The sequence below is a fragment of the Petromyzon marinus genome (genome assembly GCF_048934315.1).
Source record: "Petromyzon marinus isolate PM22_M1 ecotype Great Lakes invasive population chromosome 67 unlocalized genomic scaffold, UKy_Petmar_22M1.pri1.0 chr67_unloc.4, whole genome shotgun sequence".
In the NCBI taxonomy this organism is placed as follows: Eukaryota; Metazoa; Chordata; class Hyperoartia; order Petromyzontiformes; family Petromyzontidae; genus Petromyzon; species Petromyzon marinus.
The window spans coordinates 537,776-564,201 of record NW_027422594.1 but is presented as its reverse complement, the minus strand read 5'-3'; the positions used below and the strand labels follow the sequence as shown (position 1 = coordinate 564,201).

Below are 26,426 nucleotides of genomic sequence, written 5' to 3'. Positions count from 1 at the left end.
CTGGGCAAGGTCCCATCGGTGAGCTCCTCCGGCAGGCAAGGCTGCGTTGGCTGGGTCATGTAGCCCGCATGCCCAGCCACCGCATGCTGAAACAGCTTTTGTTCGGCCGGATCGAGGGGGCTAAATGGGCGCGTCACGGGCTAGAGAAGAGATGGAGTGATGTGGTACAGGAGGACGTGGAGCTGAGTAGACTTGCCAATGTCCATCGAACCCAATTCGATTCCCGCTCACGGTCAACACCAGCGACGATTTTCTGAACCGGTCCTGGGCCCCTCTCCCCTAGGTCGGCACGGCCTCCTCTAACGAGTAGCTGGTGTAGCGGTGTGTAGTGAACATCGCCACTCGGGGAGACAAAGGCGGCCGGGCGTGGTGCTGGTAGCCACCCACCCACCCCCCCCGTGTGCCACAGTGCCGGTAGCCTTCACAGGTGCTGCTCGCTAACAGCACTTGCCCCTACAGTCTGTTAGAGGCTACACGGGGGACCTTTGTCTGTGTCTACCTTCACAGGTGCTGCTCGCTAACAGCACTTGCCCCGACATTCTGTTGAGGCTGTACCGGGGGGGGGGAGGGGGGGGGGAGGGGGGGGAGGGGGGGGAGGGGGGGGGAGGGGGGGGGGGACGACACACCTTGACCTTTGTGCTTAGCGACTGAGCGGAGGGTTGAACTCTCGCACCTCCAGCTCGCTGGGCCCTGAGAATCTGCTGCTGCGTGGATCCAGACTCAAGAACACCGACTTCATCTACGGTGAGTAGTGGGGGGGGGGGGTGGTGGTGGTGGTGGTGGTGGGTGGGGTGGTGGTGGTGGTGGGGGGTTGTGGGCTCCTCCGTCGAGGACCGCAAGGGTTTGCTGTGTCGTGACACTTTGAAATCATCTCAGATTTTGAACTCAATTTCTTTGGAACTGCGTACGGTGCGAAAGAAGTTCAACGTACACACAGAAGCCCAGACTCAACACTGCCCATAGACTCAACACTGCCCATAGACACAACACTGCACCATAGACTCAGCACTGCACCATAGACTCAGCACTGCACCATAGACTCAGCACTGCACCGTAGACTCAACACTGCCCATAGACTCAACACTGCACCATAGACTCAACACTGCACCATAGACTCAGCACTGCACTGTAGACTCAGCACTGCTCATAGACTCAACACTGCACCATAGACTCAACACTGCACCATAGACTCAGCACTGCACCGTAGACTCAACACTGCACCATAGACTCAGCACTGCACCATAGACTCAACACTGCACCATAGACTCAACACTGCACCATAGACTCAACACTGCTCATAGACTCAACACTGCACCATAGACTCAACACTGCACCATAGACTCAGCACTGCACCATAGACTCAGCACTGCACCATAGACTCAGCACTGCACCATAGACTCAGCACTGCACCATAGACTCAACACTGCACCATAGACTCAACACTGCACCATAGACTCAACACTGCACCATAGACTCAACACTGCCCATAGACTCAACACTGCACTATAGACTCGACACTGCCCATAGACTCAACACTGCACCATAGACTCAGCACTGCCCATAGACACAACACTGCTCATAGACTCAACACTGCACCATAGACTCAGCACTGCTCATAGACTCAACACTGCACCATAGACTCAACACTGCACCATAGACTCAGCACTGCACCATAGACTCAGCAGTGCACCATAGACTCAGCACTGCACCATAGACTCAGCACTGCACCATAGACTCAGCACTGCACCATAGACTCAGCACTGCACCATAGACCTAGCACTGCACCATAGACTCAGCACTGTCCATAGACTAAACACTGCACCATAGACTCAACACTGCACATAGACTCAACACTGCACCATAGACTCAGCACTGCACCATAGATTCAGCACTGCACCATAGACTCAACACTGCCCGTAGACTCAACACTGCACCATAGACTCAACACTGCACCATAGACTCAACACTGCACCATAGACTCAGCACTGCACCATAGACTCAGCACTGCACCATAGACTCAGCACTGCACCATAGACTCAACACTGCACCATAGACTCAACACTGCACCATAGACTCAACACTGCACCATAGACTCAGCACTGCACCATAGACTCAGCACTGCACCATAGACTCAGCACTGCACCATAGACTCAGCACTGCACCATAGACTCAGCACTGCACCATAGACTCAGCACTGCACCATAGACTCAACACTGCACCATAGACTCAATACTGCACCATAGACTCAACGCTGCTCATAGACTCAACACTGCACCATACACTCAACACTGCACCATAGACTCAACACTGCACCATAGACTCAACACTGCACCATAGACTCAGCACTGCACCATAGACTCAGCACTGCACCATAGACTCAGCACTGCACTATAGACTCGACACTGCCCATAGACTCAACACTGCACCATAGACTCAGCACTGCCCTTAGACACAACACTGCTCATAGACTCAACACTGCACCATAGACTCAGCACTGCTCATAGACTCAACACTGCACCATAGACTCAACACTGCACGTAGACTCAACACTGCACCATAGACTCAGCACTGCACCATAGACTCAGCACTGCACCATAGACTCAGCACTGCACCATAGACTCAGCACTGCACCATAGACTCAGCACTGCACCATAGACTCAGCACTGCACCATAGACCTAGCACTGCACCATAGACTCAGCACTGTCCATAGACTCAACACTGCACCGTAGACTCAGCACTGCACCATAGACTCAACACTGCCCGTAGACTCAACACTGCACCATAGACTCAACACTGCACCATAGACTCAACACTGCACCATAGACTCAGCACTGCACCATAGACTCAGCACTGCACCATAGACTCAGCACTGCACCATAGACTCAGCACTGCACCATAGACTCAGCACTGCACCATAGACTCAACACTGCACCATAGACTCAACACTGCACCATAGACTCAACACTGCACCATAGACTCAACGCTGCTCATAGACTCAACACTGCACCATACACTCAACACTGCACCATAGACTCAACACTGCACCATAGACTCAGCACTGCACCATAGACTCAGCACTGCACCATAGACTCAACACTGCACCATAGACTCAACACTGCACCATAGACTCAACACTGCACCATAGACTCAACACTGCCCATAGACTCAACACTGCACTATAGACTCGACACTGCACCATAGACTCAACACTGCACCAGAGACTCAGCACTGCCTATAGACACAACACTGCACCATAGACTCAACACTGCACCATAGACTCAACACTGCACCATAGACTCAACACTGCACCATAGACTCAGCACTGCACCATAGACTCAACACTGCCCATAGACTCAACACTGCACTATAGACTCGACACTGCCCATAGACTCAACACTGCACCATAGACTCAGCACTGCCCTTAGACACAACACTGCTCATAGACTCAACACTGCACCATAGACTCAGCACTGCTCATAGACTCAACACTGCACCATAGACTCAACACTGCACGTAGACTCAACACTGCACCATAGACTCAACACTGCACCATAGACTCAGCACTGCACCATAGACTCAGCACTGCACCGTAGACTCAGCACTGCACCATAGACTCAGCACTGCACCATAGACTCAGCACTGCACCATAGACTCAACACTGCACCATAGACTCAATACTGCACCATAGACTCAACGCTGCTCATAGACTCAACACTGCACCATACACTCAACACTGCACCATAGACTCAACACTGCACCATAGACTCAACACTGCACCATAGACTCAGCACTGCACCATAGACTCAGCACTGCACCATAGACTCAGCACTGCACCATAGACTCAGCACTGCACCATAGACTCAGCACTGCACCATAGACTCAACACTGCACCATAGACTCAACACTGCACCATAGACTCAACGCTGCTCATAGACTCAACACTGCACCATACACTCAACACTGCACCATAGACTCAACACTGCACCATAGACTCAGCACTGCACCATAGACTCAGCACTGCACCATAGACTCAACACTGCACCATAGACTCAACACTGCACCATAGACTCAACACTGCACCATAGACTCAACACTGCCCATAGACTCAACACTGCACTATAGACTCGACACTGCACCATAGACTCAACACTGCACCAGAGACTCAGCACTGCCTATAGACACAACACTGCACCATAGACTCAACACTGCACCATAGACTCAGCACTGCACCATAGACTCAGCACTGCACCATAGACTCAACACTGCACCATAGACTCAACACTGCACCATAGACTCAACACTGCACCATAGACTCAGCACTGCACCATAGACTCAACACTGCCCATAGACTCAACACTGCACTATAGACTCGACACTGCCCATAGACTCAACACTGCACCATAGACTCAGCACTGCCCTTAGACACAACACTGCTCATAGACTCAACACTGCACCATAGACTCAGCACTGCTCATAGACTCAACACTGCACCATAGACTCAACACTGCACGTAGACTCAACACTGCACCATAGACTCAACACTGCACCATAGACTCAGCACTGCACCATAGACTCAGCACTGCACCGTAGACTCAGCACTGCACCGTAGACTCAGCACTGCACCGTAGACTCAGCACTGCACCATAGACTCAACACTGCACCATAGACTCAACACTGCACCATAGACTCAACACTGCCCACAGACTCAACACTGCACCATAGACTCAACACTGCACCATAGACTCAGCACTGCACCATAGACTCAGCACTGCACCATAGACTCAACACTGCACCATAGACTCAACACTGCACCATAGACTCAACACTGCACCATAGACTCAACACTGCCCATAGACTCAACACTGCACTATAGACTCGACACTGCACCATAGACTCAACACTGCACCAGAGACTCAGCACTGCCTATAGACACAACACTGCACCATAGACTCAACACTGCACCATAGACTCAGCACTGCACCATAGACTCAGCACTGCACCATAGACTCAACACTGCACCATAGACTCAACACTGCACCATAGACTCAACACTGCACCATAGACTCAGCACTGCACCATAGACTCAACACTGCCCATAGACTCAACACTGCACTATAGACTCGACACTGCCCATAGACTCAACACTGCACCATAGACTCAGCACTGCCCTTAGACACAACACTGCTCATAGACTCAACACTGCACCATAGACTCAGCACTGCTCATAGACTCAACACTGCACCATAGACTCAACACTGCACGTAGACTCAACACTGCACCATAGACTCAACACTGCACCATAGACTCAGCACTGCACCATAGACTCAGCACTGCACCGTAGACTCAGCACTGCACCGTAGACTCAGCACTGCACCGTAGACTCAGCACTGCACCATAGACTCAACACTGCACCATAGACTCAACACTGCACCATAGACTCAACACTGCCCACAGACTCAACACTGCACCATAGACTCAACACTGCACCATAGACTCAGCACTGCACCATAGACTCAACACTGCACCATAGACTCAACACTGCACCATAGACTCAACACTGCACCATAGACTCAACACTCCACACCTCCCAGTAGCACGATTGGCTACGTACGGTGCGAAATAAGTTCAGCATACATGTACAAAGATAAAGATCCCCCACACAGCCTTAACAGACTGTAGGGGCAAGTGCTGTTAGCGAGCACCTAAGAAGGCCGGCACGGCACGGCACACGAGGGGGTGGGTGGCCAGCACCACGCCCGGCCGCCTTTGTCTCCCCTGTGGCGATGTTTACACACCGCACCAGGTACTAATTTGAGGCTGAGTCTACCTAGGGGAGGCCCAGGACCGGTTCAGATAATCGTCACTGGTGGTGTTGGCCGTGAGCGGGAATCGAACCCGGGTCGCCAGGTTCATAGCGCAGCGTAGCGCTAACCGCTACACTATCGCTCCCCACAACACTGGTACACACACACACGTACACACACTGGTACGCACTCACACACGCACACACACTGTTACACGTACACACACTGGTACACACACACGTACACACACTGGTACACACACATGTACACACGTACACACACATACACACACACGTACACACACGTATACACACTGGTACACACACACGTACACACACGTACACACACACACACACACGTACACACACACACGTACACACACACACGTACACACACACTGGTACACACACTGGTACACTCGCACGTACACACACACATACGTACACACACTGGTACACACACGTACACACACACACACGTACACACACACACGTACGCACGTACACACACTGGTACACACACATGTACACGTACGTACACACGTACACACGTTTACACGTACACACACGCGCGCACGCGTACACACACACGTACACGTACGTACACACGTTTACACGTACACGTACACACATGTACACGTACACACACGTACACACACACACGTACACACACGTACACACACACACGTACACACACACTGGTACACACACTGGTACACTCGCACGTACACACACACATACGTACACACACTGGTACACACACGTACACACACACACACGTACACACACACACGTACACACGTACACACACTGGTACACACACATGTACACGTACGTACACACGTACACACGTTTACACGTACACACACGCGCGCACGCGTACACACACGTACACGTACGTACACACACACACGTTTACACGTACACACACACGTACACACACTTACACGTACACACACGTACACACACACACGTACACACACACGTACACACACACACGTACACACACACTGGTACACACACTGGTACACTCGCACGTACACACACACATACGTACACACACTGGTACACACACGTACACACACACACACGTACACACACACACGTACACACGTACACACACTGGTACACACACATGTACACGTACGTACACACGTACACACGTTTACACGTACACACACGCGCGCACGCGTACACACACACGTACACGTACGTACACACACACACGTTTACACGTACACACACACGTACACACACTTACACGTACACACACGTACACACACACACGTACACACACACGTACACACACACACGTACACACACACTGGTACACACACTGGTACACTCGCACGTACACACACACATACGTACACACACTGGTACACACACGTACACACACACACACGTACACACACACACACGTACACACGTACACACACTGGTACACACACATGTACACGTACGTACACACGTACACACGTTTACACGTACACACATGTACACACACACACGTACACACACACGCGCACGCACCAGCATAGACCCGCACATCCCGCGCACGTGCGTCAAACGTCTCCCGTGACCCCCGCACGTAGCCCAAGCGCGCTCACCGCAGGCGCCGTGCCAGAGGAGGTGCCAGAGGAGGTGCCAGAGGAGGTGCCAGAGGTGCCAGAGGCCCCCCCCCACTGAAAACCTCTGGGCCCGAGACTTCGGGGCCTGGCTCAGGCCTCTCTTGCATGAGGGGGGGGGGGTAGCCCGGTCGACGGGCAGCTAACCGCTAACCGTTAACCACAAACCGCTAACCGCAAACCGTTAACCACAAACCGCTAAACACAAACTGCTAACCGTTAACCACAAACCGCTAACCACAAACCGCTAACCACAAACCGCTAACCGCAAACCGCTAACCACAAACTGCTAACCGTTAACCGCTAACCACTAACCACTATCCGCTAACCGTTTACCACAAACCACTAACCACAAACTGCTAACCACAAACCGGTAACCGTTAACCGCTAACCACAAACTACAAACCGCTAACTGTTTACCACAAACCGCAAACCGGTAACCGGTAACCGCTAACCACTAACTACAAACTGCTAACCGTTTATCACAAACTGCTAACCGCTAACCGCAAATCGCTAACTGTTTACCACAAACCGCAAACCGGTAACTGTTAACCGCTAACCACTAACTACAAACTGCTAACCGTTTACCACAAACCGCTAACCGCTATCCGCCGGCGTTTGCGTGGCGTCTGCAGGTGCTGCAGTCTACACCGGCATGGAGACCAAGATGGCCCTCAACTATCGCTCCAAGTCGCAGAAACGCTCCGTCGTCGAAGTGTAAGTCTCTCCCGTGTGTACGCGCGTGTGTACGTGTGTGTGTACGTGTGTGTACGTGTGTGTGTACGTGTGTGTGTACGTGTGTGTACTTGTGTGTACTTGTGTGTACTTGTGTGTACGTGTGTGTGTACGTGTGTGTGTACGTGTGTGTGTGTGTGTACGTGTGTGTGTGTGTGTGCCCGTGTGTGTGCCCGTGTGTGTGTACGTGTGTGTGTACCTGTGTGTGTGTACATGCGTGTGTGTGTGTACGTGTGCGTGTGTGTGCGTGTACGTGTGTGTACATGTGTGTACGTGTGTGTGTACATGTGTGTACGTGTGTGTGTGTACGTGTGTGTGTACGTGTGTGTGTACGTGTGTGTGTGTGTGGACGTGTGTGTGTGTGTGGACGTGTGTGTACGTGTGTGTGTATGTGTGTGTACGTGTGTGTCTATGTGTGTGTGTATGTGTGTGTGTGTACGTGTGCGTGTGTGTGTGTATGTGTGCGTGCGTGTGTGTACGTGTGTGTGTGAGTGTACGTGTGTGTACGTGTGCGTGTGTGCGTGTGTACGTGTGTGAATGTACGTGTGTGCGTGCGTGTGTACGTGTGTGTACGTGTGTGTGTGCGTGTGTGTGTACGTGTGTGAGTGTACGTGAGTGTACGTGTGTGTACGTGTGTGTACGTGTGTGTGTGCGTGTGTGTGTACGTGTGTGAGTGTACGTGAGTGTACGTGTGTGTACGTGTGTGCGTGCGTGTGTACGTGTGTGTACGTGCGTGTGTGTGTACGCGTGTGTACGTGTGTGTACGTGTGTGTGTACATGTGTGTACGTGTGTGTGTGTACGCGCAGGTCCATGAACTCGTTCCTGCTGGTCTACCTGTGCCTGCTGCTGTGCGAGGCGCTGCTGGGCGTGGTGCTCAAGTCGGTGTGGCAGCTCGACGCCCGGCGGGGCGGCGCGGGCGCCTGGTACAACGAGGCCCCCCCACAGGGACCCGCCCAGCGCAGCGCGGTGTGGCCAGCGTCACACTCAGAGCGTCACACTCAGAGCGTCACACTCAGCACGTCACACTCAGCACGTCACACTCAGCACGTCACACTCAGCACGTCACACGTCACACTCAGTGTCACACTCAGCACGTCACACTCAGTGTCACACTCAGTGTCACACTCAGCACGTCACACTCAGCACGTCACACTCAGCACGTCACACAGCGTCACACTCGGCACGTCACACAGCGTCACACTCGGCACGTCACACAGCGTCACACTCGGCACGTCACACAGCGTCACACTCAGCACGTCACACAGCGTCACACTCAGCACGTCACACTCAGCACGTCACACTCGGCACGTCACACTCAGCACGTCACACTCAGCACGTCACACTCAGAGCGTCACACTCAGCACGTCACACGTCACACTCAGCACGTCACACTCAGAGCGTCACACTCAGCACGTCACACTGAGCACGTCACACTCAGCACGTCACACTCAACACGTCACACTCAGAGCGTCACACTCAGCACGTCACACTCAGCACGTCACACTCAGAGCGTCACACTCAGCACGTCACACGTCACACTCAGCACGTCACACTCAGAGCGTCACACTCAGCACGTCACACTGAGCACGTCACACTCAGCACGTCACACTCAACACGTCACACTCAGAGCGTCACACTCAGCACGTCACACTCAGCACGTCACACTCAGCATGTCACACTCAGAGCGTCACACTCAGCACGTCACACTCAGCACGTCACACACAGCACGTCACACACAGCACGTCACACTCAGCACGTCACACTCAGCACGTCACACTCAGCACGTCACACGTCACACTCAGCACGTCACACTCAGCATGTCTCACAGCGTCACACTCAGCACGTCACACTCAGCACGTCACACTCAGCACGTCACACTCAGCACGTCACACTCAGCGCGTCACACTCAGCGCGTCACACTCAGAGCGTCACACTCAGCGCGTCACACTCGGCGCGTCACACTCAGAGCGTCACACTCAGCACGTCACACTCAGCACGTCACACTCAGCACGTCACACTCAGCGCGTCACACTCAGCACGTCACACTCAGCGCGTCACACTCAGAGCGTCACACTCAGCGCGTCACACTCGGCGCGTCACACTCAGCACGTCACACTCAGCACGTCACACTCAGCACGTTACACTCAGCGCGTCACACTCAGCACGTCACACTCAGCACGTCACACTCAGCACGTCACACTCAGCGCGTCACACTCAGCACGTCACACTCAGCACGTCACACTCAGCACGTCACACTCAGCACGTCACACTCAGCACGTCACACTCAGCACGTCACACTCAGCACGTCACACTCAGCACATCACACTCAGCACGTCACACTCAGCACGTCACACTCAGCACGTCACACTCAGCACGTCACACTCAGCACGTCACACTCAGCACGTCACACTCAACATGTCACACTCGGCACGTCACACTCAGCACGTCACACTCAGCACGTCACACTCAGCACGTCACACTGAGCACGTCACACTCAGCACGTCACACTCAGCACGTCACACTCAGCACGTCACACTCAGCACGTCACACTCAGCACGTCACACTCAGCACGTCACACTCAACATGTCACACTCGGCACGTCACACTCAGCACGTCACACTCAGCACGTCACACTCAGCACGTCACACTGAGCACGTCACACTCAGCACGTCACACTCAGCACGTCACACTCAGCACGTCACACTCAGCACGTCACACTCGGCCCGTCACACTCAGCACGTCACACTCAGCACGTCACACTCAGCATGTCACACTCGGCACGTCACACTCAGCACGTCACACTCAGCACGTCACACTCAGCACGTCACACTGAGCACGTCACACTCAGCACGTCACACTCAGCACGTCACACTCAGCACGTCACACTCAGCACGTCACACTCAGCACGTCTCACGTCACACTCAGCACGTCACACTCAGCACGTCACACTCAGCACGTCACACTCAACATGTCACACTCGGCACGTCACACTCAGCACGTCACACTCAGCACGTCACACTCAGCACGTCACACTGAGCACGTCACACTCAGCACGTCACACTCAGCACGTCACACTCAGCACGTCACACTCAGCACGTCACACTCGGCCCGTCACACTCAGCACGTCACACTCAGCACGTCACACTCAGCATGTCACACTCGGCACGTCACACTCAGCACGTCACACTCAGCACGTCACACTCAGCACGTCACACTCAGCACGTCACACAGCGTCACACTCGGCACGTCACGCTCGGCACGTCACACTCAGCACGTCACACTCAGCACGTCACACTCAGCGCGTCACACTCAGCACGTCACACTCAGCGTCACACTCAGCACGTCACACTCAGCACGTCACACTCAGCACGTCACACTCAGCACGTCACACTCAGCACGTCACACTCAGCACGTCACACAGCGTCACACTCGGCACGTCACGTTCGGCGCGTCTCCGCAGACGCTCCAGTTCCTGGTGGACTTCCTGGACTTTCTGATCCTCTTCAACTACGTCATCCCCGTGTCGCTCTACGTCACCGTGGAGATGCAGAAGTTCCTGGGCTCTCGCTTCATCGGCTGGGACCCGCGCCTGGCTCACGGAGCACAAGAGGCTCTCGTCAACACTTCGGACGTCAACGAGGAACTGGGACAGGCACGCTCGCTCCCTCACCCGCACGCTCGCACGCCCGCTCCCTCGCCCGCACGCTCGCTCGCTCACACGCTGACGCTCCCGCTCGCTCGCCCGCTCGTCCGCCCGCCCGCACGCTCGCTCACCTGCTCACTTGTTCGACGACTCGCTCGCCCGCTCGCCTGCTCGCTTGCTCATAGGCTTGCTCGCCTGGTCACCAGCTCCCTCGCACGCTCGCTCGTTCGCCCGCTCACCCGCTCACCCGCTCCCTCACCCACATGCTCGCTCACCCGCTCACCCGCTCCCTCACCCGCTCGCTCGCTCACCCGCTCGCCCAGCTGCTTGCCCAGTCGCTCGCTAATATGCTCGCTCGTAGCGACGAGAAGGCACTCCCATACACCTGGTGATGGTGCTACTACTCGTGGTGGTGGTGGTGATGGTGGTGGTGTGATGGTGGTGGTGGTGATGATGATGGTGGTGGTGGTGATGGTGGTGTGATAGTGGTGGTGATGGTGGTGGTGATGATGTTGGTGGTGGTGATGGTGGTGGTGGTGATGGTGGTGATGGTGGTGTGATGGTGGTGGTGATGGTGGTGGTGATGATGGTGGTGTGATGGTGGTGGTGATGGTGGTGATGGTGGTGTGATGGTGGTGATGTTGGTGGTGATGGTGGTGGTGATGTTGGTGATGGTGGTGGTGGTGATGATGATGATGGTGGTGGTGGTGATGGTGGTGTGATAGTGGTGGTGATGGTGGTGGTGTGATGGTGGTGATGGTGGTGGTGTGATGGTGGTGTGATGGTGGTGTGATGGTGGTGTGATGGTGGTGGTGGTGATGTTGGTGGTGATGGTGGTGGTGATGGTGGTGTGATGGTGGTGATGGTGATGATGATGATGGTGGTGTGATAGTGGTGGTGATGGTGGTGATGATGTTGGTGGTGATGGTGGTGGTGGTGATGGTGGTGGTGATGGTGGTGTGATGGTGGTGGTGGTGGTGATGATGGTGGTGTGATGATGGTGGTGATGGTGGTGGTGGTGTGATGGTGGTGTGATGGTGGTGATGGTGGTGGTGATGGTGGTGGTGGTGTGGTGGTGGTGGTGGTGGTGATGGTGGTGATGGTGGTGTGATGGTGGTGGTGATGGTGGTGGTGATGGTGGTGTGATGGTGGTGGTGTGATGGTGGTGGTGGTGGTGGTGGTGATGGTGGTGTGATGGTGGTGATTGTGGTGGTGATGGTGGTGGTGGTGATAGTGGTGGTGGTGATAGTGGTGGTGGTGATAGTGGTGGTGGTGATAGTGGTGGTGGTGATGATGATGATGGTGGTGATGGTGGTGTCATGGTGGTGATGATGGTGGTGGTGGTGGTGATGATGGTGGTGATGTTGGTGGTGATGGTGGTGGTGTTTCAGGTGGAGTACGTGCTCACAGACAAGACGGGCACCCTCACAGAGAACGTGATGAACCTCAAGAAGCTGAGCCTCGGAGGAGTCAAGTACCAGGTTCAGCACGGGGAGATGGTGCCCGAGGCCGGAGAGGAGGAGAGGGGAGGCCCAGGGATAGACACCATGGTACACACACACGTACACACACACAGGTACACGCACACGTACACGCACACGTACACACACACACGTACACACACACACAGGTACACACACACAGGTACACACACACACAGGTACACACACAGGTACACACATACGCACACGTACACACACACACGTACACGTACACACACACGTACACACATACACGCACGTACACACACACACAGGTACACACACACGTACACACACAGGTACACACACACAGGTACACACACACACACACAGGTACACACACACACAGGTACACACACACACAGGTACACACACACAGGCACACGTACACACCATGGTACACACACACACACACAGGTACACACACATACGTACACACACACGCACATGCACGTACACACACACACGTACACACATACACACACGTACACACACAGGTACACACACACGCACGTACACACATGCACGGACACACACGCACACGTACACACACACACGCACACGTACACACACATGTATACACACACACACAGGTACACACACGCACACGTACACACACACACGCACGTACACACACACACACGTACACACACACACGCACACGTACACACACACACACACGTACACACACACACGCACGTACACACACGCACACACACACACGTACACACACATGTACACACACACGTACACACACACACGCACGTACACACACGCACACACAGGCACACACACACGCACACGTACACACACGCACACGTACACACACACGTACACACACACACGTACACACACACGCACGTACACACACACGCACGTACACACACTCACACGCATGTACACACGCAAACGTACACGCAAACGTACACACACACGTACACACGCACGTACACACATGCACACACACACACACACGTACACACACACACACGTACATACACACACACACGTACATACACACACACAAGTACACACACACGTGTACACACGTACACACACACACGCACATACACACACATACACACACACATGCACGTACACACACGCACGTACACATAACGTACACACACAACAACAACCGCCATTCGCCACTATGTGGCGGTGACGTCACCACGACGCTTGTGCCAGGCTATGTGCACCTTGAGGCGGAGTGAAGTGTCGAACGCCCGCTGGCAGGAGGTCACTGGGCAGACCCAGGTGCCACGGGTCGACTGACTGAGATGACTTGCTGATGCACCACCTGTGCCCCCTACTGTGCCAACCTGCTGTGCCTTAGTCACCCAGCGCTCCGCTCGTTGTTGTGAGCGTCGCTCCTCTGCCCTCCGTTGTTGCTGGAGGGCGACTGCCTCCAACTGCCCAGTAGCGTCCTTCACGAGCCTCCGTGATGATGATGAGAGAGAGAGAGAGACGCAGACTCCACATATACAGCAGCAGCAGGCATCCTCAAGGTCGGGATCGAACCCACGACCTCCTGCGCACCAGGCGAGGTAGTCAACATCTCATAGCCACCGTGATGATGATGAGAGAGAGAGACGCAGACTCCACATCTACAGCAGCTGCAGCAGGCATCGTCAGGGTCGGGATGGAACCCACGACCTCCTGTGCCCCAGGCGAGGTAGTCAACATCTCATAGCCACCATGATGATGAGAGAGACACTCAGACTCCACATCTACAGCAGCAGACATCGTCAGGGTCGGGATCGAACCCACGACCTCCTGTGCACCAGGCGAGGTAGGCAACATCTCATAGCCACCGTGATGATGATGAGGGAGAGAGACGCAGACTCCACATCTACAGCAGCAGCAGCAGGCATCGTCAGGGTCGGGATCGAACCCACGACCTCCTGTAGACCAGGCGAGGTAGTCAACATCTCATAGCCACGGTGATGATGATGAGAGAGAGACGCAGACTCCACATCTACAGCAGCAGCAGGCATCTTCAGAGTCGGGATGGAACCCATGACCTCCTGCGCACCAGGCGAGGTAGTCATCATCTCATAGCCACCGTGATGATGATGAGAGAGAGACGCAGACTCCAAATATAGAGCAACAGCAGGCATCGTCAGGTTCGACATGGAACCCACGACCTCCTGTATACCAGGCGAGGTAGTCAACATCTCCTAGCCACCGGGATGCGGCCCGCTGGATTCGAACGGTGGGCGTCTTTGTCTGCGCAGGACTGGCAGTGCCCCTCCTTCCTGCTCACCGCCCTGGCTCTCTGCCACACGGTGCGCCTGAGCCCAGAGTCGTCATCCTCGTCCCGTCGGAGCGGACCTGGTGGTGGCACGGACCCGGACGAGGAGTCTGACTACCTCGCCGCTTCCCCCGACGAGAAGGCGCTGGTGGAGGGAGCGCGGAGGTGGGTCGGTGGATGCCGTGACGACGGGCTCGGTGGTTGCCGTGACGACGGGGTCGGTGGTTGCCGTGACGACGGGGTCGGTGGTTGCCGTGACGACGGGGTCGGTGGTTGCCGTGACGACGGGGTTCCTGGTTGCCGTGACGCTGGGGTTTCCGATGTATTTCTCTGTAAATGAAGGGTCCCTATGTATATCTCTCTGGGGTTCCTGTGTGGTCCCTTTGTATATCTCTCTGGGGTTCCTGTGTGGTCCCTATGTATATCTCTCTGGGGTTCCTGTGTGGTCCCTTTGTATATCTCTCTGGGGTTCCTGTGTGGTCCCTATGTATATCTCTCTGGGGTTCCTGTATGGTCCCTATGTATATCTCTCTGGGGTTCCCGTGTGGTCCCTATGTATATCTCTCTGGGGATTCCTGTGTGGTCCCTATGTATATCTCTCTGGGGTTCCTAAGGGTCCCTATGTATATCTCTCTGGGGTACCTGTGTGGTCCCTATGTATATCTCTCTGGGGTTCCTGTGTGGTCCCTATGTATATCTCTCTGGGGTTCCTGTGTGGTCCCTATGTATATCTCTCTGGGGTTCCTGTTTGGTCCCTATGTATATCTCTCTGGGGTTCCTATAGGTCCCTATGTATATCTCTCTGGGGTTCCCGTGTGGTCCCTATGTATATCTCTCTGGGGTCCCTGTGTGGTCCCTATGTATATCTCTCTGGGGTTCCTGTTTGGTCCCTATGTATATCTCTCTGGGGTTCCTATAGGTCCCTATGTATATCTCTCTGGGGTTCCTATAGGTCCCTATGTATATCTCTCTGGGGTACCTGTGTGGTCCCTTTGTATATCTCTCTGGGGTTCCTGCCTGGTCCGTATGTATATCTCTCTGAGTGTTCCTGTGTGGTCCCTATGTATATCTCTCTGGGGTTCTTGTGTGGTCCCTATGTATATCTCTCTGGGGTACCTGTGTGGTCCCTATGTATATCTCCCTGGGGGTTTCTATGGGTCCCTATGTATATCTCCCTGGGGGTCCCTGTGTGGTCCCTATGTATATCTCTCTGGGGTCCCTGTGTGGTCCCTATGTATATCTCTCTGGGATTCCTGTGTGGTCCCTATGTATATCTCTCTGGGGTTCCTGTGTGGTCCCTATGTATATCTCTCTGGGGTTCTTGTGTGGTCCCTATGTATATCTCTCTGGGGTTCCTGTGTGGGTCCCTATGTATATCTCTCTGGGGTTCCTGTGTGGTCCCTATGTATATCTCTCTGGGGTTCCTGTGTGGCCCCTATGTACATCTCTCTGGGGTTCTTGTGTGGTCCCTATGTATATCTCTCTGGGGTTCCTTTGTGGTCCCTATGTACATCTCTCTGGGGTTCCCGTGTGGTCCCTATGTATATCTCTCTGGGGTTCCTGTGTGGTCCCTATGTATATCTCTCTGGGGTTCCCGTGTGGTACCTATGTATATCTCTCTGGGGTTCGTGTGTGGTCCCTATGTACATCTCTCTGGGGTTCCCGTGTGGTCCCTATGTATATCTCTCTGGAGTTCCTGTGTGGTCCCTATGTATATCTCTCTGGGGTTCCTGTGTGGTCCCTATGTATATCTCTTTGGGGTTCCTGTGTGGTCCCTATGTATATCTCTCTGGGGTTCCTGTGTGGTCCCTATGTATATCTCTCTGGGGTTCCTGTGTGGTCCCTATGTATATCTCTCTGGGGTTCCTGTGTGGTCCCTATGTATATCTCTCTGGGGTTCCTGTGTGGTCCCTATGTATATCTCTCTGGGGTTCCTGTGTGGTCCCTATGTATATATCTCTGGGGTTCCTGTGTGGTCCCTATGTATATCTCTCTGGGGTTCCTGTGTGGTCCCTATGTATATCTCTCTGGGGTTCCTGTGTGGTCCTTATGTATATCTATCTGGGGTTCCCGTGTGGTCCCTATGTATATCTCTCTGGGGTTCCCGTGTGGTACCTATGTATATCTCTCTGGGGTTCGTGTGTGGTCCCTATGTACATCTCTCTGGGGTTCCCGTGTGGTCCCTATGTATATCTCTCTGGAGTTCCTGTGTGGTCCCTATGTATATCTCTCTGGGGTTCCTGTGTGGTCCCTATGTATATCTCTCTGGGGTTCCTGTGTGGTCCCTATGTATATCTCTCTGGGGTTCCTGTGTGGTCCCTATGTATATCTCTCTGGGGTTCCTGTGTGGTCCCTATGTATATCTCTCTGGGGTTCCTGTGTGGTCCCTATGTATATCTCTCTGGGGTTCCTGTGTGGTCCCTATGTATATCTCTCTGGGGTTCCTGTGTGGACCCTATGTATATCTCTCTGGGGTTCCCGTGTGGTCCCTATGTATATCTCTCTGGGGTTCCCGTGTGGTCCCTATGTATATCTCTCTGGGGTTCCCGTGTGGTCCCTATGTATATCTCTCTGGGGTTCCTGTGTGGTCCCTATGTATATCTCTCTGGGGTTCCTATGTGGTCCCTATGTATATCTCTCTGGGGTTCCCGTGTGGTCCCTATGTATATCTCTCTGGGGGTCCCTGTGTGGTCCCTATGTAAATCTCTCTGGGGTTCCTGTGTGGTCCCTATGTATATCTCTCTGGGGTTCCTGTGTGGTCCCTTTGTATATCTCTCTGGGGTTCCCGTGTGGTCCCTATGTATATCTCTCTGGGGTTCCTGTGTGGACCCTATGTATATCTCTCTGGGGTTCCCGTGTGGTCCCTATGTATATCTCTCTGGGGTTCCCGTGTGGTCCCTATGTATATCTCTCTGTGGTTCCCGTGTGGTCCCTATGTATATCTCTCTGGGGTTCCTGTGTGGTCCCTATGTATATCTCTCTGGGGTTCCTATGTGGTCCCTATGTATATCTCTCTGGGGTTCCCGTGTGGTCCCTATGTATATCTCTCTGGGGGTCCCTGTGTGGTCCCTATGTAAATCTCTCTGGGGTTCCTGTGTGGTCCCTATGTATATCTCTCTGGGGTTCCTGTGTGGTCCCTTTGTATATCTCTCTGGGGTTCCCGTGTGGTCCCTATGTATATCTATCTGGGGTTCCCGTGTGGTCCCTATGTGTATCTATCTGGGGTTCCTGTATGGTCCCTATGTATATCTCTCTGGGGTTCCCGTGTGGTCCCTATGTATATCTCTCTGGGGGTCCCTGTGTGGTCCCTATGTAAATCTCTCTGGGGTTCCTGTGTGGTCCCTATGTATATCTCTCTGGGGTTCCTGTGTGGTCCCTTTGTATATCTCTCTGGGGTTCCCGTGTGGTCCCTATGTATATCTATCTGGGGTTCCCGTGTGGTCCCTATGTGTATCTATCTGGGGTTCCTGTGTGGTCCCTATGTATATCTCTCTGGGGTTCCTGTGTGGTCCCTATGTATATCTCTCTGGGGTTCCTGTGTGGTCCCTATGTATATCTCTCTGGGGTTCCTGTGTGGTCCCTATGTATATCTCTCTGGGGTTCCTGTGTGGTCCCTATGTATATATCTCTGGGGTTCCTGTGTGGTCCCTATGTATATCTCTCTGGGGTTCCTGTGTGGTCCCTATGTATATCTCTCTGGGGTTCCTGTGTGGTCCTTATGTATATCTATCTGGGGTTCCCGTGTGGTCCCTATGTATATCTCTCTGGGGTTCCCGTGTGGTACCTATGTATATCTCTCTGGGGTTCGTGTGTGGTCCCTATGTACATCTCTCTGGGGTTCCCGTGTGGTCCCTATGTATATCTCTCTGGAGTTCCTGTGTGGTCCCTATGTATATCTCTCTGGGGTTCCTGTGTGGTCCCTATGTATATCTCTCTGGGGTTCCTGTGTGGTCCCTATGTATATCTCTCTGGGGTTCCTGTGTGGTCCCTATGTATATCTCTCTGGGGTTCCTGTGTGGTCCCTATGTATATCTCTCTGGGGTTCCTGTGTGGTCCCTATGTATATCTCTCTGGGGTTCCTGTGTGGTCCCTATGTATATCTCTCTGGGGTTCCTGTGTGGACCCTATGTATATCTCTCTGGGGTTCCCGTGTGGTCCCTATGTATATCTCTCTGGGGTTCCCGTGTGGTCCCTATGTATATCTCTCTGGGGTTCCCGTGTGGTCCCTATGTATATCTCTCTGGGGTTCCTGTGTGGTCCCTATGTATATCTCTCTGGGGTTCCTATGTGGTCCCTATGTATATCTCTCTGGGGTTCCCGTGTGGTCCCTATGTATATCTCTCTGGGGGTCCCTGTGTGGTCCCTATGTAAATCTCTCTGGGGTTCCTGTGTGGTCCCTATGTATATCTCTCTGGGGTTCCTGTGTGGTCCCTTTGTATATCTCTCTGGGGTTCCCGTGTGGTCCCTATGTATATCTATCTGGGGTTCCCGTGTGGTCCCTATGTGTATCTATCTGGGGTTCCTGTATGGTCCCTATGTATATCTCTCTGGGGTTCCCTTGTGGTCCCTATGTATATCTCTCTGGGGTTCCCGTGTGGTCCCTATGTATATCTCTCTGAGGGTTCGTGTGTGGTCCCTATGTATATCTCTCTGGGGTTCCTGTGTGGTCCCTATGTATATATCTCTGGGGTTCCTGTGTGGTCCCTATGTATATCTCTCTGGGGTCCCTGTGTGGTCCCTATGTATATCTCTCTGGGATTCCTGTGTGGTCCCTATGTATATCTCTCTGGGGTTCCTAAGGGTCCCTATGTATATCTCTCTGGGGTTCCTAAGTGTCCCTATGTATATCTCTCTGGGGTTCCTATGTGTCCCTATGTATATCTCTCTGGGGTTCCTGTGTGGTCCCTATGTAAATCTCTCTGGAGTTCCTATGTGGTCCCTATGTATATCTCTCTGGGGTTCCTGTATGGTCCCTATGTATATCTCTCTGGGGTTCGTGTGTGGTCCCTATGTATATCTCTCTTGGGTTCCTGTGTGGTCCCTATGTATATCTCTCTGGGGTTCGTGTGTGGTCCCTATGTATATCTCTCTGGGGTTCCTGTGTGGTCCCTATGTATATCTCTCTGGGGTTCGTGTGTGGTCCCTATGTATATCTCTCTGGGGTTCCTGTGTGGTCCCTATGTATATCTCTCTGGGGTTCCTATGGGTCCCTATGTATATCTCTCTGGGGTTCCTATGGGTCCCTATGTATATCTCTCTGGGGTTCCTATGGGTCCCTATGTATATCTCTTTGGGGTTCCTGTGTGGTCCCTTTGTATATCTCTCTGGGGTTCTTGTGTGGTCCCTATGTATATCTCTCTGGGGTTCCCGTGTGGTCCCTATGTATATCTCTCTGGGGTCCCTGTGTGGTCCCTATGTATATCTCTCTGGGGTACCTGTGTGGTCGCTATGTATATCTCTCTGGGGTTCCTGTGTGGTCCCTATGTATATCTCTATGGGGTTCCTATGGGTCCCTATGTATATCTCTCTGGGGTACCTGTGTGGTCGCTATGTATATCTCTCTGGGGTTCCTATGGGTCCCTATGTATATCTCTCTGGGGTTCCCGTGTGGTCCCTATGTATATCTCTCTGGGGTTCCTATGGGTCCCTATGTATATCTCTTTGGGGTTCCTGTGTGGTCCCTTTGTATATCTCTCTGGGGTTCTTGTGTGGTCCCTATGTATATCTCTCTGGGGTTCCTGTGTGGTCCCTATGTATATCTCTCTGGGGTCCCTGTGTGGTCCCTATGTATATCTCTCTGGGGTACCTGTGTGGTTGCTATGTATATCTCTCTGGGGTTCCTGTGTGGTCCCTATGTATATCTCTCTGGGGTTCCTATGGGTCCCTATGTATATCTCTCTGGGGTACCTGTGTGGTCGCTATGTATATCTCTCTGGGGTTCCTATGGGTCCCTATGTATATCTCTCTGGGGTTCCCGTGTGGTCCCTATGTATATCTCTCTGGGGTTCCTGTGTGGTCCCTATGTATATCTCTCTGGGGTTCCCGTGTGGTCCCTATGTATATCTCTGTTTCTCTCCAAGCGACAACCCCCCCACCCTGTTGGCAAACGACACAACCCGCACGCCTTTGACCCCTTTGACCCCTTTGACCCCTTTGACCCCTTTGACCCCTCCGCCTGGGCGGGGCACGTCAGGCTGGGCGTCACCTTCCTGGGCACCGTGGACCGCTGGAGCACCCTGAACATCCGCGGAGTGACGCACAGGTGACGTTGGCTCAGCCCCCCACCCCGCCCCCCACCCCGCCCCCCACCCCGCCCCCCACCCCGCCCCCGCCACGAGTGATCGCCCCGTCCCTCAACTCCTCTTCGGAACGATCCGAACGATTGCGGTGGGGTTTGGTGGTGGTGTGGCGGTGGTGGTGGTGGTGGTGGGGTTGGTGTTGGTGGTGGTGGGGTTGGTGGTGGTGGTGTTGGTGGTGTTGGTGGTGGGGTTGGTGGTGGTGTTGGTGGTGATGGTGGCGGTGGTGGTGGTGGTGGTGGTGGCGGCGGTGGTGGTGGTGGTGGTGGGGTGGGGTTGGTGGCGGTGGTGGGGTTGGCGGTGAGGTTGGTGGCGTTGGGGTTGGTGGTGGTGGCGGTGGCGGCGGCGGCGGTGGCAGTGGCGGTGGGGTTGGTTGTGGTGGCGGTGGTGCGCTGGAGTTGGTGGTGGTGGTGGCCTCACAGCGTGAAGGGGGCCTGTGTTTTGCCATGATAGGTACACGCTCAGAGCACTTGCCCCAATAGTGTTGTGTTGGCTACACGAGGGGGTGGACCTTCGTCTTTGTGTGCAGGTTTGAGATTCTCCATGTGCTGGAGTTTGATCCTCAGCGGAGGAGAATGAGCGTCATCGTTCGCACAGAGGAAGGTACGGTGCGCACACACACACGGATACACACATACGCACACACGCACACACGCACATAAACACACATGCATACACACACATACACACACACACGCACACACATACACGCACGCATACACACACATAAACACGCACACACACGCACATAAACACACACGCATACACACATACACACACGCACACACATACACACGCACATACACACACATACATACACACACATGCACACGCACATGCACACACATACACACACACACGCACACACACGCACACACATACACACGCACATAAACACACACACGCACATACATACACACAAACACACACACACATATACACATACATACACACACACAAACACACACATACACGCATAAACACACACATACACGCATAAACACACACATACACACACACATACACGCACATACACACACGCACACACACGCGCACAAACACATACGCACATAAACACACACGCATACACACACACACATACACACACGCTTTAAACACACACACATACACACACGCATACACACACATGCACATAAACACACACACATGCACATACATACACACATACACACACACACATACACACACACGCACATACACACACGCGCGCACATGAACACACACACGCGCAGACACGTGTGCACACCGCCCCTCCGTGCGACACGGTGACCTGTTGACCCCGCGACCCCGATGACCCCCACGACCGCATGTCGCCCCCAGGCCGTGCGTTTGTCATCACGAAGGGCGCCGACCTGGCGGTGATGCCGTGCGTGGTGGCTGGAGATGTGGACAAGACTCAGCGGGACGTGGACGACTTCTCCCTGGTGAGTCCACCACTTGTGTGAGTCCACCACGTGAGTGTTTGTACACACCACGTGTGTGTTAGTACACACCACGTGTGTGTGTGTGTGTGATGGCATGCGTGGTGGCTGGAGATGTGGACAAGACTCAGCGGGACGTGGACGACTTCTCCCTGGTGAGTCCACCACTTGTGTGAGTCCACCACGTGAGTGTTTGTACACACCACGTGTGTGTTAGTACACACCACGTGTGTGTGTGTGTGTGATGGCATGCGTGGTGGCTGGAGATGTGGACAAGACTCAGCGGCACGTGGACGACTTCTCCCTGGTGAGTCCACCACTTGTGTAAGTCCACCACTTGTGTGTGTGTACACACCACGTGTGTGTTAGTACACACCACGTGTGTGTGTGTGTGTGATGCCGTGCGTGGTGGCTGGAGATGTGGACAAGACTCAGCGGCACGTGGACGACTTCTCCCTGGTGAGTCCACCACTTGTGTGAGTCCACCACGCGTGTGAGTCCACCACGTGTGTGTGTGTACACACCACGTGTGTGTACACACCACGTGTGAGTGTGTGTGTGATGCCGTGCGTGGTGGCTGGAGATGTGGACAAGACTCAGCGGCACGTGGACGACTTCTCCCTGGTGAGTCCACCACTTGTGTGAGTCCACCACTCGTGTGTGTGTGTGTGATGCCGTGCGTGGTGGCTGGAGATGTGGACAAGACTCAGCGGCACGTGGACGACTTCTCCCTGGTGAGTCCACCACGCGTGTGAGTCCACCACGCGTGTGAGTCCACCACGTGTGTGTGTGTACACACCACGTGTGAGTGTGTGTGTGATGCCGTGCGTGGTGGCTGGAGATGTGGACAAGACTCAGCGGCACGTGGACGACTTCTCCCTGGTGAGTCCACCACTTGTGTGAGTCCACCACTTGTGTGTGTGTACACACCACGTGTGTGTGTGTGAGTCCACCACGTGTGAGTGTGTGTGTGTACACATTGGACGGGTTCCGCAGGATTGGAAGGATGCCCTGGTGGTTCCCCCTCTTTAAGAAGGGGGACCGCACAGACTGTAACAACTACAGGGGCATCTCTCTCCTCAGTGTGCCAGGAAAGGTCCTGGCAAGGATTATTCAGCATCGCCTTGCCAGGCACGCTGAGGAGAGGCTTGCGGAGCCCCAATGCGGTTTCAGGAAAGGGCGGTCCTGCACAGATGCCATATTTTCTGTCCGTCTGCTACAGCAGAGGTGTAGGGAATTCCAACAAGACCTACATCTCTGCTTTATTGACCTGGTCAAGGCCTATGATACCATCAGTAGGCCTGGGCTCTGGGTTGTTCTTCGTGCTTTTGGAGTCCCTGACCCCCTGCTCACGATCATTAAGGACCTTCATGATGGTGAGCAGGCTCGGGTAAAACTACGTGGCCGGGAGTCAGAGCCATTCCCTGTACACCTTGGGGTGCGACAGGGATGTCCTCTGGCTCCCACATTATTTAACATCTATTTTGACCACGTAGTTCGTGAAGCCTTCAATAGCTGTACCGAGGCAATCTCCATAGCCTTCAATAGCTGTACCGAGGCAATCTCCATATGGTACAGATATAATGGGAGGCTGATCGATGCCCGGGTATGGTCAAGGGATGGCTCCCTATTGCTCAACCACGTTATGTATGCCGATGATTTGGTAATAGCCGCTCATTCAGAGGAGGAGTTGGAGACGCTGCTGCTGAGACTGGAGCGTGCCACTAAGAGGTGGGGCCTTACCATCAGCCCCACCAAAACTAAGCACCTGCCTGGGTATTTTGTACCATCGGACACTCCACCCCCACAACTCCCAATCGGTGATGGGGCAGTTGTGGAGAGAGTGGAAAGTTTCCCATACCTGGGCAGTGTGCTTATGACCGGCTCCAGTTTAACAGCAGAGGTCTCGCTCCGAATCAGTCGAGCGGCAATATCTTTTCATCGGTTGCGTAACGCTGTGTGGAAGCTACCTGGTCTGTCGCTCCGCACTAAGCTTCAGGTCTTCTCGGGCACGGTCATTCCCTCCCTTCTCTACACTTGCGAAACGTGGACCCCCCTAATGGAACATCTTCGCCGGTTAGAAACATTTAGGCTAGCCTGCCTACGATCCATCCTGGGTTTAACCAGGCTGGATTGTGTGAGGAGCTCACAAATCTTTGAAAGATCTGGGCATGGTCCCATCGGTGAGCTCCGGCAGGCAAGGCTGCGATGGCTGGGTCATGTAGCCCACATGCCCAGCCACCGCATGCCGAAACAGCTTTTGTTCAGCTGGATCAAGGGGGCTAAACGGGCGCGGCACGGGCTAAGAGATGGAGGACGTGGAGCTGAGTGGACTTGCTGAGTGGACTTGCCGATGACTGGTACCAGCGGTGTCAAGATCGGCCTCTGTGGAGGAGGCTCGTGAAGGATGCTACTGGGCAGTTGGAGGCAGTCGCCCTCCAACAACAACGGAGGGCGGAGGAGCGACGCTCACAACAACGAGCGGAGCGCCGGGTGGCTAAAACACAGCGGGTTGGTAAAATAGGGGGCACAGGTGGTGCATCAGCCAGTCATCTGAGTCATCTGAGTCAGTCGACCCGTGGCACCTGCTGGGTCTGCCCCGTGACCTCCTGCTCGCGGGCGTTCGACACTTCACGTGGCCTCAAGGTGCACATGGCCTGGCACAAGCGTCGTGGTGACGTCACCGCCACTTAGTGGCGAATGGCAGTTGTTGTTGTTGTTGTGTGTGTGTGTGTTCATCCCGTGTGTGTTGTGTGTGTGCGCGTGAGTCCACCGCGGGTGTGGGTGTGTGTGTGTGCATGTTTGTGCGTGTGTGTGTGCGTGTTTGTGCGTGTGTGCAGCTGGGTCTGCGCGTGCTGTGCGTGTGTGTGCGCGTGCTGTGCGTGTTTGTGCGTGTGTGTGAGTGAGGGTGCATGTGTGTGTGTGTGAGTGAGGGTGCGTGTGTGTGTGAGTGAGGGTGCGTGTGTGTGAGTGAGTGAGGGTGCGTGTGTGTGAGTGAGTGAGGGTGCGTGTGTGTGTGTGTGAGTGAGGGTGCGTGTGTGAGTGAGGGTGCGTGTGTGTGAGTGAGTGAGGGTGCGTGTGTGTGAGTGAGGGTGCGTGTGTGAGTGAGGGTGCGTGTGTGTGAGTGAGGGTGCGTGTGTGT

General features: G+C 54.1%; 1 protein-coding gene across 3 annotated transcripts in view; it reads left to right on the top strand.

The window, feature by feature from the left end:
- LOC116956750 (phospholipid-transporting ATPase IF-like) overlaps positions 1-26,426 on the top strand; it is a 105,931-nt gene that overhangs the window by 30,827 nt on the left and 48,678 nt on the right. For all 3 annotated transcript variants that reach the window (XM_076058008.1, XM_076058009.1, XM_076058010.1), the window contains exons 9-17: positions 680-744; positions 8,068-8,149; positions 8,975-9,134; positions 11,629-11,820; positions 13,203-13,361; positions 15,530-15,711; positions 21,740-21,808; positions 22,372-22,445; positions 23,184-23,287. In XM_076058008.1, coding sequence (XP_075914123.1) covers positions 680-744; positions 8,068-8,149; positions 8,975-9,134; positions 11,629-11,820; positions 13,203-13,361; positions 15,530-15,711; positions 21,740-21,808; positions 22,372-22,445; positions 23,184-23,287 — 1,087 coding nt within the window. The remainder of the gene's footprint in view (positions 1-679; positions 745-8,067; positions 8,150-8,974; positions 9,135-11,628; positions 11,821-13,202; positions 13,362-15,529; positions 15,712-21,739; positions 21,809-22,371; positions 22,446-23,183; positions 23,288-26,426) is intronic.